Source organism: Sciurus carolinensis, chromosome 6 (assembly GCF_902686445.1).
Source record: "Sciurus carolinensis chromosome 6, mSciCar1.2, whole genome shotgun sequence".
In the NCBI taxonomy this organism is placed as follows: domain Eukaryota; kingdom Metazoa; phylum Chordata; class Mammalia; order Rodentia; family Sciuridae; genus Sciurus; species Sciurus carolinensis.
The window spans coordinates 155,762,649-155,774,653 of NC_062218.1; the positions used below are offsets into that span (position 1 = coordinate 155,762,649).

The 12,005-nt window shown below is 42.0% G+C and overlaps 1 protein-coding gene across 9 annotated transcripts in view; it reads left to right on the forward strand.

The window, feature by feature from the left end:
* Positions 1-12,005, forward strand: part of Tenm2 (teneurin transmembrane protein 2) — a 621,032-nt gene that overhangs the window by 445,641 nt on the left and 163,386 nt on the right. For all 9 annotated transcript variants that reach the window (XM_047555832.1, XM_047555823.1, XM_047555824.1 and 6 more), the window contains one exon: positions 4,453-4,658. In XM_047555832.1, coding sequence (XP_047411788.1) covers positions 4,453-4,658 — 206 coding nt within the window. The remainder of the gene's footprint in view (positions 1-4,452; positions 4,659-12,005) is intronic.

The following is a 12,005-nucleotide window of genomic DNA, read 5'->3' on the forward strand; positions in this document are numbered from 1 at the left end:
ATAATACATTATATATTATGTATTAGTGGGTATAATATTATATATATATTTTAGGGAGAATGATAAAGAAAACATGTACAACATTTGTGGTATCTGGATTAAAGATTATAGGAATTCTTTGTAATGCTTTTGATTTTTTTTTTGTAAGTCCACAATTCAAAAGGAGAACTAAATATGCATACATATATAATTATATGTACTAGATATATGATACACACACACACATAGACACAGTATATACATCTATTTACATATGAGCAGAATGAAAACCCTCTTTGCAAAAACCTAATTCAGTTGCACACCTGGAGAACTCAGTGTGAAAGCAGTCACTGGCTATTTAACAGTATGGATAGAATATGTTAAATGCCTCAAGTTTATTAGAAGTAAAGTCACCTGTAAACCAACCAGCCATAATGGCTTTCTGTTAACCCTCTTGGTAGTCTTGTTAGGATGTACTGAGAGACAGCCCTCTGGGTCCACTCTGTGGGCCACTTAAGACTTTTTTGAGTCCAAACATCTTTTGTAGGTAACGCTGTGGAGCCCTTGGGAGCTAGGCCTCCTCCAACCACAGCTGCTTGGTAATGAGAATGGAAGTCCATCAGCACGATAGTCTATTTCCATCTATTCCTTCCACCAAAGGCTCAGTGTCACTAAGTGTCGGAGGAAAAATCCCTGATTTTAGGGTCTTCACCTGAAGGACATTTTCAACTGCATCGCACCTCCCCAAAGTATTTATTTTACACAAAAGATTCCATAGGAAATTTCTTCAAATAATAAATGCCACATAGAGCTTTCCAGAGGTAAATCTGTTTCGTTTTAAAGTTCCATTTTTATGCAGTTTTTCAAAGCTCCTTTTTGTGGTCATCGTGTGGTTAAAATCACCCAGCAGATGGGCAGGTGGAGCTGGCTGCTGCTCGGGGCACACACGGATGGCCAGGCGCTCAGTCCAGGGCCCGGGAGGCGACTCCACAGCTCTGCCTGACCCCAGGGAGCAGTGTCCAGGGGGAGAACTGGAGGAAACACCTAAAGCAACTCTAGAAGCCAGCAGCCAGGTCACAGGTAGAGGCAGAAGGAGGTGAAATTGCTACAGAGCTGGACCGTCTGGTCTGCACAGGAGTAGGACTGGCGTTTAAGAGAAAGGACAGCTTCATTGTGAGAGTGCATTGGAGCCAGGCGCCTATAATCACAGAGGCTCGGGAGGCTGAGGCAGGAGGATGGAGAGTTCAAAGCCAGCCTCAGCAATGGCAAGGCGCTAAGCAACTCAGTGAGACCCCGTCTCTAAATAAAATACAAAATAGGGAAATAGGGCTGGGGACGTGGCTCAGTGGTTGAGGGCCCCTGAGTTCAATCCCTGTACAAAAAAAAAAAGAAGAAAGAAAGTGAACTTGACCTGGGCTAAGTCCCAACTCCCCATTTTAAGCTTGATCTTGTGGTTAAACCTTTATTCCAAAAGAATTCAGTTCTTTCATTGGACATACATTTACACGCGCGCACACACACACACACACACACATGCACATACATACCTCTATATCACAGGTACACACATAGTTTTCTTCCCTTTTACAGAAATTCTTTATTTTGCAAAGAAAACCAGATGCTTTCCTGTGTAGTTTTTCCTTCATTTCATTCCACATAACTAGACAGCATTTATCTTGCTGTTACTATGTGCTAGGCCCTGTACTCAGCTCTTCTTTATGGGTCCACATGTTACCTCGCCCTGTGAGGTAGTATTACTATGGCTCTCATTTCACACAAAAAGGATTGGAGACTCAGACAAGTTAAGCAAATTGCTAGACGTCACACAGCATGGAGGGACCAGAGCTCAGATTTGAGCCCAGTTCTGTGACTCCAAAACCTGTACTTTGCACCCTAGGGGCACCACCTCTTCGGTGGATGGTATATAAAAAAGGGGAGCATCTGAAACCTTAAGGGGCCTTAAGAGGCCACTGGGAAGGTGGCCTGTACTCACTATTAGTGGAAATCAACTTTCTGAGCTCAGTATCCTGAAGCTGGGGTCTAATAAAAGAGGGAGGGTCCCCACTAGTATAAGAATTAGACCCGGGGCCTGCATATCTGAATTCCTCCAGAGCAAAGGCTCTCTGGAGGCCAGCCTCCTTGTGTTATCTCCAGCGTCCGCCTTTGACTTGACGTGATCAAAATTCATGTAGGTTTCCACCGTAGCTCAGAGGTCTCCTGGGTGCTGATTTCCTCTTTGTCATGTGCTGCCATCAACCCAGAAAACCCTGAAAGCCTGCAGACATGAAGGCAGGCACATCTCATTAAGGTTCAAGATAGGATGTCTTTAAAGTTCTTTTTTACTTTTAGTGCACTACTTCAACTTGTTGCCGTACACGTTTCTGGGGTTGCTTTTAATCTCTACTAAAGACCCTTAGAGTATTCTTTTTCAGGAACTTTTTCTCATATCTCTCTTCCTTACTGGTTCCTTTTGTATTATATTCCTTCCCCCAAAATCTTAATTTAGGGAGGGGTAGTGTCCATCAAAAGCAGATTAATTTCTAACTTATGGTAACCAGAGCTTCTGATCAACTTCTGAAAATAAATGTTTCCCCCTGGACCTGCCTTTATTTCAGCAAAACTCCTAAATTAACAACATTCTCTTCAGGCTTAGAGCTTTACAGATAATAATGATACTTATTTTGTGCCACAAATTATTCTATGAGTTTTGCATAGATTAACTCAGTAATCCCTCATAATAACCGTACAAAAAATAGTAACAACGCCCCCAACTGGACACCCGAGGACCTGAGACAGAGAGCAAGCCTCAAAGTCAAGATTTGCACCCATATGGTCTCTGCTCTAAAAACTGACCCAGACTCCTCTCACAGCAGGTCTGTATCAGTGCCCATTAGAAACACTAGCCAGCCTTAAAATGTTCAAGGTATGTGACAAACTCTCTAGGCCCCATCTAAAGATACGAACCACTCAGGACGTCTGATGTTTCTTAAAGATGTTATGTGATGAGGTTTCCACACTCAGTTCCTAACTTTAGAGGAGGTCAAAAGGATCTCTTAGAATCCAAACCAGTGATTCTCCTTACTTTATCTTAGATTCCTGATTGCTTTTTATTTGGACAGGATAAAAATGTCCCTTCACATGTTAAAGGAAAAATAAAGAGAGAGAAAAAATATTTATATGTTTAGGTCACTCTGGGGAATTTTTATTTATAATGTAGATATGAAAGCGCTTCAGAGATCCAAAAATGTCACCTTTCCATATTATGGTGGGAGGCCAATGTCACGTGAATCTTGACTTAATGCAGCAACTAGTTAGCAGCAGAGTAAGCTCTATAGAGGTAGACAAATTGGTTCGCCTACATACTAGTCTTCGTCAATTTTATCATTTCTCCTGACCATCCTTTGCCATGTGTGGTAACCAGCTGTGAATAAATATTTCCAGGATTCTGAACATTATAGAGGGGAACTTCCTCCATATTCAGTCTGAAGAAAGTATCCAAGCTGTAGGGCCACCACTGTGGCCAGTGCCCCAGAGGAGAAAGACCCTCAACACAGAATGACTCCCATTCTGTCTGTGTTTGTCTTCACTTGGCTTAGATGTTCTGAAGAAGATAGGTAGTGATGAGATATGTATTTTATATGCCCTACCAAGCTCAAAATCCATTTGAAGGCCTTGCATATGACCTTTACACTATGGAATTCCAACTAGGTTTTTCCCATTGGAGATAAGGAAAATGAAGCTCTCAGATATAAATTAACTCTTGCTTTTCTTGAGCAACTACTAGCAACTCTAAGTTTTCCATAATTTCATCGTGGCAAAGGAAATCACCCTCAGAAGTGTAGGAGGCACAGCTAGTTCACAGTTATGAAGAAATCCTCTTTCAAAATAGATTATTTCTCAAACTTCTATTATTAAAGATCTGAAGGATGCTGAGTGTGGGCAACTGATATAAGCAATTTCAAATAATGTAGCAGAGATGTGGAGATGCCCCAAGGAGAGGTGTGGCTTCTCTGTGGCTCTCAGATCCTTCCCTGTAACTCACAAAAAGAATCAACCCAGTACTGGGTCAGCTTCCCATCAGCTCTTCATTTTCTGCTGAATTGTTTTATTTATTTGCAGTCAAATTAAGGTCACCTCCCCTATCCCTGTTGATATTTTTTACATCCTGGTCATATTTGGGTGGTTGGAAGCTTCACACATATTTATTTGGTTCCAGCTCTTATTATATTTGATTAGTAAAGAGTAATCACAGAATTTTTAGAAAACCTTGTGCCAAGATTTTAGATGCCCTGGGATATGAGTTTTAGCTTGTTATTTAAAACCTAAATGTTTTAGCTCTGACCCAAAGAGAAATTTGACATGAGTTTAAACTTGATGTTGAAACAAATAATTCTAGCATATAATTAAACAGAAATGTAGGGCTGATTAATGTTTACAGATGTCACTGACTCAGTGTCTCTTCCTGTGTTCTAGTGCCCTGGTCATTGAAAAACAGCAGCATAGACAGCGGCGAAGCAGAAGTCGGTCGGCGGGTGACTCAGGAAGTCCCGCCAGGGGTGTTCTGGAGGTCACAGATTCACATCAGTCAGCCCCAGTTCTTAAAGTTCAACATCTCCCTGGGCAAGGACGCTCTCTTTGGTGTTTATATAAGAAGGGGACTCCCACCATCACATGCCCAGGTATGGCCAGGCTTGGTGTATCTACCTGTTTAAAAAATGCATGCCACTTTATACCTACCGGGATGCCAGTCGTTAAAGACAGTAACAAGCATGGTAAGGGTGCAGAGAAGCCGGAACCCTTGTACACTATCAATAGCAATGAAATGGTATGCCAGATCCTCAAAAGAGGTTGATAGTGCTTCAAAAGTTAAACATGGGATGACCAAATGACCTAGCAGTACCACATCTATTATGCCCCCAAAGAGAATTAAAAACATTATTATTTGCTTTATTTATGTATGTGTGTATGTATGTATGTATGTATGTGAAGACTTGAACTTAGGGGTGCTTTACAACTGAACCACATCCCCAGCCCTTTTTTTATTTTTTATTTTGAGACGGGGTGTCGCTAAGTTGCTTATGGCCTTACAAGTTGCTGAGACTGGTTTTGAACTTGCAATCCTTCTCCCCAGCCCCCTGAGCTGCTGGGATTACAGACATGAACCTCCATGCCTGGCAAAACATTATTTTCTGTAAAATATATGCCAATGTTTATTGCAGCTTTATTCAGAATAGCCAAAAAGTATAACCAACTCTAAAGTCCAAGTGATGAATGGATAGAAAAAAATGTGACATATAATGGAATAGTGTTCATATCTAGAAAGGAATGAAACATTATTGCATGCTGCAACATGTATGAACTTTGAAAACACTATGCTTAGTGTGAAAGAGAAGATTAAAAAAGGTCAAATGTTGTATGATTCTGCTAATATGAACTGTCCAGAATAGGCAAGTCCATAAAGCAGAAGGATTGGTGGATTTGTGGTCACCAGGGAGTTGGACTGACTGTTAATAAGGATGGAATTTCTTGCTTGGGATGATGGAAATGCTCTGGCATTAAGTAGCTGGCATGGTGGCATAACCGTGAATGTTCTAGAACTTTTGAATTATAAAATAGTGACACTTCTGTTACAGAAATCATGTATTTTTTTAAAAGGTAACATCCCTGCCTGGTGAAGCCAGCTTTGCTAACCCTGCAGGTTAATTCTGGATACCTTGTTTATTGGGTTCATTCATTGAAACATCACTAGGCAACGTTCTGTGTAAGGGAAGTTATGTAACAAACCAAGATGCCCCAGTGGCTTCCCTTTGGACCCCTGATAAATTTCTTGGGAAGTCCTTGGCACTATGAAGCTGAGATTATTCCCAGTACTGAATCATATATTATGGGTTACATTGTTTTTCCTCTTACGTCTCATTTAATTTTTCCTGGTAGAAACTTTAATACACATGCCATTTGGGGTCCATGAACACCCGTCTAGCTGGATTTTCTTTTCCAAGAAGAATTACGTGTCCCGAGAAAAGCCACATGCTTTTCCCTGTCTCCTTTCCCCTCAAATCCAGCAAAACCATAAAGCACATTAGGAAAAAACACCGGTAGAGGGGGAGCACCTATATATCCAGTTGAAGCTGACTTTGGAATGTATTGGAAAGGTACTCATCTAGAAAATTCAATTGGAAGAATTTAAAACTTTAAAACCATGGCAAATGTGAGGCTGTCAGGCCGCCCTTTCCTTGTCTTTAGCTTGTGGCAGACATTGCTAATCGATGACAGCACTTTTCCTCACTGGACCCAGTGCACAAATACCTCCGACATAACTCTCAAGGCAGCCACTACCAATCGACCAGTGTTGACTCTCAAGATGAAACTTATTTGCAATCCCATCTTTATAGCCTGAAATGATCAATATGAGGACTCAAAGGACTCTTTCGTTTTTGAGCAGAGAGGCCTGTGTACGTTTTTATTACCATACACAGCCCAGGCTATAGGGACCAATATGTAAAATGGTAATCAATGAGTCCTCCATCCATCCATCCAGAAAGATATTTATTGGTCTAGGCGCTGATTATCCAAGAGATGAGTTAACACAGCCCCTGACCAAGCAGAGCTCCTAAGACAGAAATCACATCTGCTCTCCAAAGATTCTCATCCGGAAAAAGACAGGAATTCAGCAGAAAGGAGTCCCAAAGGCATCGTTGTAGCTTCTGGCCAGGCAGCAGGGTGCTGCTCTGGGAAGTTCTGCAGACTGCTAGGTGGTTTCCTTGACCTTCAGGCTCCACTGATCCTACTGTAGCCTCATGGAGGGTTTGCAGTGGCGAGGTGTGCTTATTGGCAGTATCCAGGTGAGCATGAACATGCCTCTGGGCACAGCTGAGCAGAACTTTCCTCTCAGCCCGTTGGCTGCAAGGAACTGCGCTGGGGACACATTTCCTCCCCCTATTGTTTCAAAGCACTGTTCTCCCCCCTTCCTTTGCATGCTTTTGGCAACTAGAGTCATGAAAAAACCAATAATTACAGCAAGACAAGTCGGAGACTCTGCAGCTGAGTGATAAGTGGACAGCGGGCAGAAGCACAGTCCACCCAGTTTCCCCGCTGTTTTGACATTCAGGAGTCCAGTTCTCAATGCCGATGTCTTTCCTTCTTCTGTGGCTATACCACACTGTCCGTCTCCTGCCAAGCTAGTGATTGTTCTAGTGATCATCCTCTCAAAATAGCTCCAGGGACAGCTCCATCGCACATCTCAAGGGAAGGGAAATGAACAGGCATAGACGGATGCCTGCTGGGGTTTCAGTCCCACTGCCAATTTAGGAATTCAGGGTGTACTGGGGGTCACCGAAGTGAGGTACAGTGCAGATGCCCAGAAATGCACAAGACAGGTGCAATATAGGGGCGCTGCTTAAGAAAAGAAAGGAAAGAAGAAAACACGTCCCTACACCTCCCCGAATTCATTCCCTGCCATTACTTGCATTCATGTCCATTTGATGAGCTACATTTCCTGGAGGAGACGGTGCTTAGCTCTTCACAGAGATAGGTGACTAACTCATGTCTCAAACTATTATAGAATTTCTCATTTCTATTGGCATATCCTATCAAGGAACATAAGTTCTGCGGGGATTGGCAGTCTAGCCAAGGTGACTCATGTGAGCTGGAGAAAGAAGAGGAGATGGGGAGGGGGGATTCCACTGGCTGTGTTGTATGAAATGGTTATGTTTAAATTTTACAGAGTCTTGTGCTCTGACCAAATACCTACAAGGTTTAGTATCCTTGTCCAAGGATATTAAATACAGAGGAGAATCCTTTTTTTACCTGCTTAAATTTCCCAAGAATCCGAGTGAGTCCCAGTTGAGTTTTTAAAACTGGCTTTTTACAAAAGATACACAGGCAACATGACAAGAGAGGAAGTCCTGGAGCTGGAGAGAGCACTGCTGAACGTTACCCTGCCTCTCAGTAGCCAGGTGACTTGGGTGTGCTTCTTAACCTGCCATGGCCTTAGTCTCCTTCTCTACCTGTGACCTAAGCCTCATGATGTTGTTGTGATTGCATAACAACAACAAAGATAGAATGGGAAAGCACTATAGAAACCAACTCATGAAAGAAAGATATGAGAGATTCATTATGCATTTAAAAATTGGATGCTGGAGGGGCTGGGGAGATAGCTCAGTCGGTAGAGTGCTTGCCTTGCAAGCACAAGGCCTTGGGTTCGATCCCCCGCACCCAAAAAAAAAAAAAAAAATTGGATGCTGGAGGTCTAGCTCAGTGATAGAGCACTTGCCTGGCATGCGTGAGGCCCTGGGTTCAATCCCCAGCATCTAAAGAAAGTATATACAACCCTACCAAGCACTGTATGTAGATAGGCAATTATATAGACTTTTAAAATAAATTAATTTTCTAGTTATTTTCTTCTTACTAAAAGAACAAACTACATCTGCATTGCAGAAAAATTTTAGCAACCAAGGAAGAAAGTAAAAATGCCTTTTGGCTAAATGTTAATATATTGTTTTTACTATTTAAAAAAATCCATTGCATTAAAACACAGTCTGAGAATCTCGGTGGCTTCAAATAACTAGGGCAATTTCTTGTTTACTCTGTATCCAGGGTTCTCTACCGGGGTGATTTGGGCCCACACCCATTCCTATCCCCAGGTCATTTGGCGGTGCCTGAAAATATTCTGGGTGGTCACAACTGGGAAGAGATTGTTCAGCATCCCGGGTGGAGCCAGAGATACTGCTAAGCCCCCTACAGTGCACAGAGCAGCCTCATTCTGGGATGTCACTAGCCTCAGATGTCACTAGCTCTGAGTGGTTCCCGTTCATCTTCAGTACGCTAGGACTTTGCTCAAGGTGGACCTCATTCGAGGACACAGACCAACAGAGCCTTCACTATCCAGAATATCACCAGCTCCTCTGTGCACCGATTCCTGAAGAGTTCTGTTTGGAAGTGACATATAAACTTTAAGTCTTTCTCATATTAACTAAATCAAGTCACCTCCTAACTTCAATGGAGCAGGAAGTACAATCTAAAGATGTCCCTGGAAGGAAGAGCACCGAAATATCAATGAAAAACCCTAATGACTTACACATAAAATGCTGTGATACCTGTCTTAGTGACTGGTCTTTGCATCCTCAATCCTTGTCCTAAAAAATAAACCCTTATGGGTTTTACTCTATATTGCTAAATTGTCCTGAAAGTTTACACCATTTACACTCCTACCCACCGGCAGCATTGTTTAGTGCCCATTTCATTTACTTGAACCCTTGCATAAAATAGGTATTACCAATTTTGAAGCCTTCTCAGTTTGAAAGATAGATATTATATTGTGTTTTAAATGCAGCATTTTGACACTCTGCATTGCATTGTGGGTTTTAAGTCAGTCTTAAGCCATTCTGAGCCTACCAACTTGAATTTTTATGGGGACGATGTGTGTACAACAGAAGCCTAGCGCATCTTACCAAATATTTGAAATCCTACAAACTGTCAGATTTGCTGAACCCTGGTTCTAGAAAGGAAACAGATCAGACTGTGAAAAAAAAAATAATAATCTGACCTGGCTACAGTGCTAGGCATCAAAGGAAATCTCAGAGGCTATTGCTGCAAGTCAGAATCTTGGGTGGTTAAGGCAGTGAGCAAGTTTGCTTGACAGTTCTTCACTGATTGCTGTTGATATGTCAAGCCAAGTAAAACCCTTTGCGAGAACAAGTCAATAATCGGCAAATTAGGTACATGATTAACCTGAGACAACAAGATGCAGTTCCTGCTTGGGAGTCCTGCTGGGACTTCACCTTCTCCACAATCCTATTTAGCAAATATTAAAAATGCCTATTTCATCACTCAGACTGATGGAGCCACGAGCCCAGTGACTTCCAGCAGCAACTTGGAGACGTAGGGTGGGCTCAGAGCTCTGACAGCTCGAATAAATAGAGGGACCAGGGACCGTGTGGCGGGAGGATAGACACTGTCAACCCCTAATTTACGTGGCGCTATTTCTACAGGATCGGAAGCAAAACCACCCACACATGAAACGCATCCACCAATGGAAGGGAAGTGTTTAAGAAACCACAGGTTGCCCCGTGATCATACCAAAGATATGCAAATATGGCAGATGAGGCATGTGTGAACTGGGACGGAATGAGCCCAGAGCATTCCCGTTTGTCCTCATCAGCAGATTCCCCTAATGACATTTCTTAAGAGCACATTTACAGATGGTGATTTGTGGTGTTAGCTTTAGCCAGCTCCAGTTTATCCCTTTCCATTGCACAGCATTATTTGAAAACAAGCTCTTCCCTTCCTTGTCCCCTTCTTTCTTGCCCTGCTAAGTAAGTCTGTACAAGGCTTCAAGCAGAGGTGGGACCAATGGGGTTCCTGTCCTGACTGTCAGCTTGCAGTTGTCTCTCCACCCTCCAAGGGCCGGGTTACTAGGTAGGTCAGCTCTCCTGGGCCTCCTGTTCCCATGAAGCCAAGGTCAAGGGCCTGCTGTCCACTCACACAGCACATCATGAGGCAATTTGTAGATGTCCCTAAGATGATGCTCAATTTCATTTTGAAGGAAGGCATACTTTTAAAGAAATATATATTTTTTAACTTTGCTTTCCAAAAGACTTTGAAGTATAGAGAAAAGATCTTGCAAAACCAGTCAGATTCTTCTCTGTCAGACTGAAAGTGCTTTTGGAAAGAACTTTCTCAGTGGACCCCCTTATGAGTATCTGATGGCATCCCAATAGCCATCCAAATCAGAGGGCAACCTTCTGGCAGCTCAGAGAAACTACCTGGGAGACTGGAAATTGATGGGAGACCTGGTGTTGAGGGGCATGCACAGGGAGGGCACTGAGTGCTTTTTAAGAGGAGCAATGCTTGGGTTCGTGGTACTCAGAACAGGGAAGAGAAAGAGTCAAGCATGATCATGGGTCCTGTAATCCCAGCTATGGGGTAGTGGATTGAGAGAGAATCACAAGTTCAAGGCCAACCTGGGCAACTTAGCAAAACCACATCCAAAAAAGAGAAAGAAAGAGAAGAGAGGATGAGTCAGGGGACTGCACCATATCTCCTCATTAGCCTGAATACAGTTTTGGAGGTGCCATAGGTCAGGCATTTATAATATTATGAGCAAAAGACCTTCAAGGTCAAGCGAAATCTTATGTAGAACCCCAAATATAAAGCAGAAAAACGTGATGATTTTACTAACATAAATATAGTTTACATAAAGTCCACATTTATTATTATGTTAATCTCTGTATATGCAGGTTTATTTTAGGTTTGTATGCATGTGTGTATATATATATGTATATGTATATATATATATATACGTATATATGTATATATGTATATGTATATACACACATACATACACATGTATATATGTACATATACACACACACTGAGTAATTTCTCAATATTAATGAAGGATTGGTTCCAGAATCAAAATCTGAGGATGCTCAAGTCTCCTACATAAAATGGCACAATATTTGCCTAGAACCTACATACTTCCTTCCCGAGGCTTTAAGCCATCTGGAGATGACATATAATACATTTCAGTGTAAATACTGCATACATTATTATACTGTGTTGTTTAGGAACTAGTGACAAAGAAAAAAATGCATGTTCAATTTAGATGCAATCTTTTCCCAAATATTTTCAATCTGCAGTTGGCTTAATTCATGGGTATAGAACCCCTAGATATGGAAGACTGAGTGTGGATGTGGATGTAGCTCCAGAAAGAGACTTTTAACTCATGGGGGTGGGCCTCTCTAAGAGCAAGAGAGGAGAATACGGCTGGGAGTTAGGTTGTTAGAGTATTTACTCTACTCTATAATAAAATATTGAAGGTAAGCAAGTCTCCCTGTCCCAGCCTCCAACACACACAGGAAGAAAATACAAGATTTTAACATTTGTTCATTGGAGTTGTTGAAATATGGGCGTGTGTTCCCATATTCTACTCCTCTTCATTTTTACAATCTCTCTCTTTACCAAAAGCAAATCTATGCCACGGTTGAACCATCTTGAGTACAACAAGCCTTGGATGGATATAGATA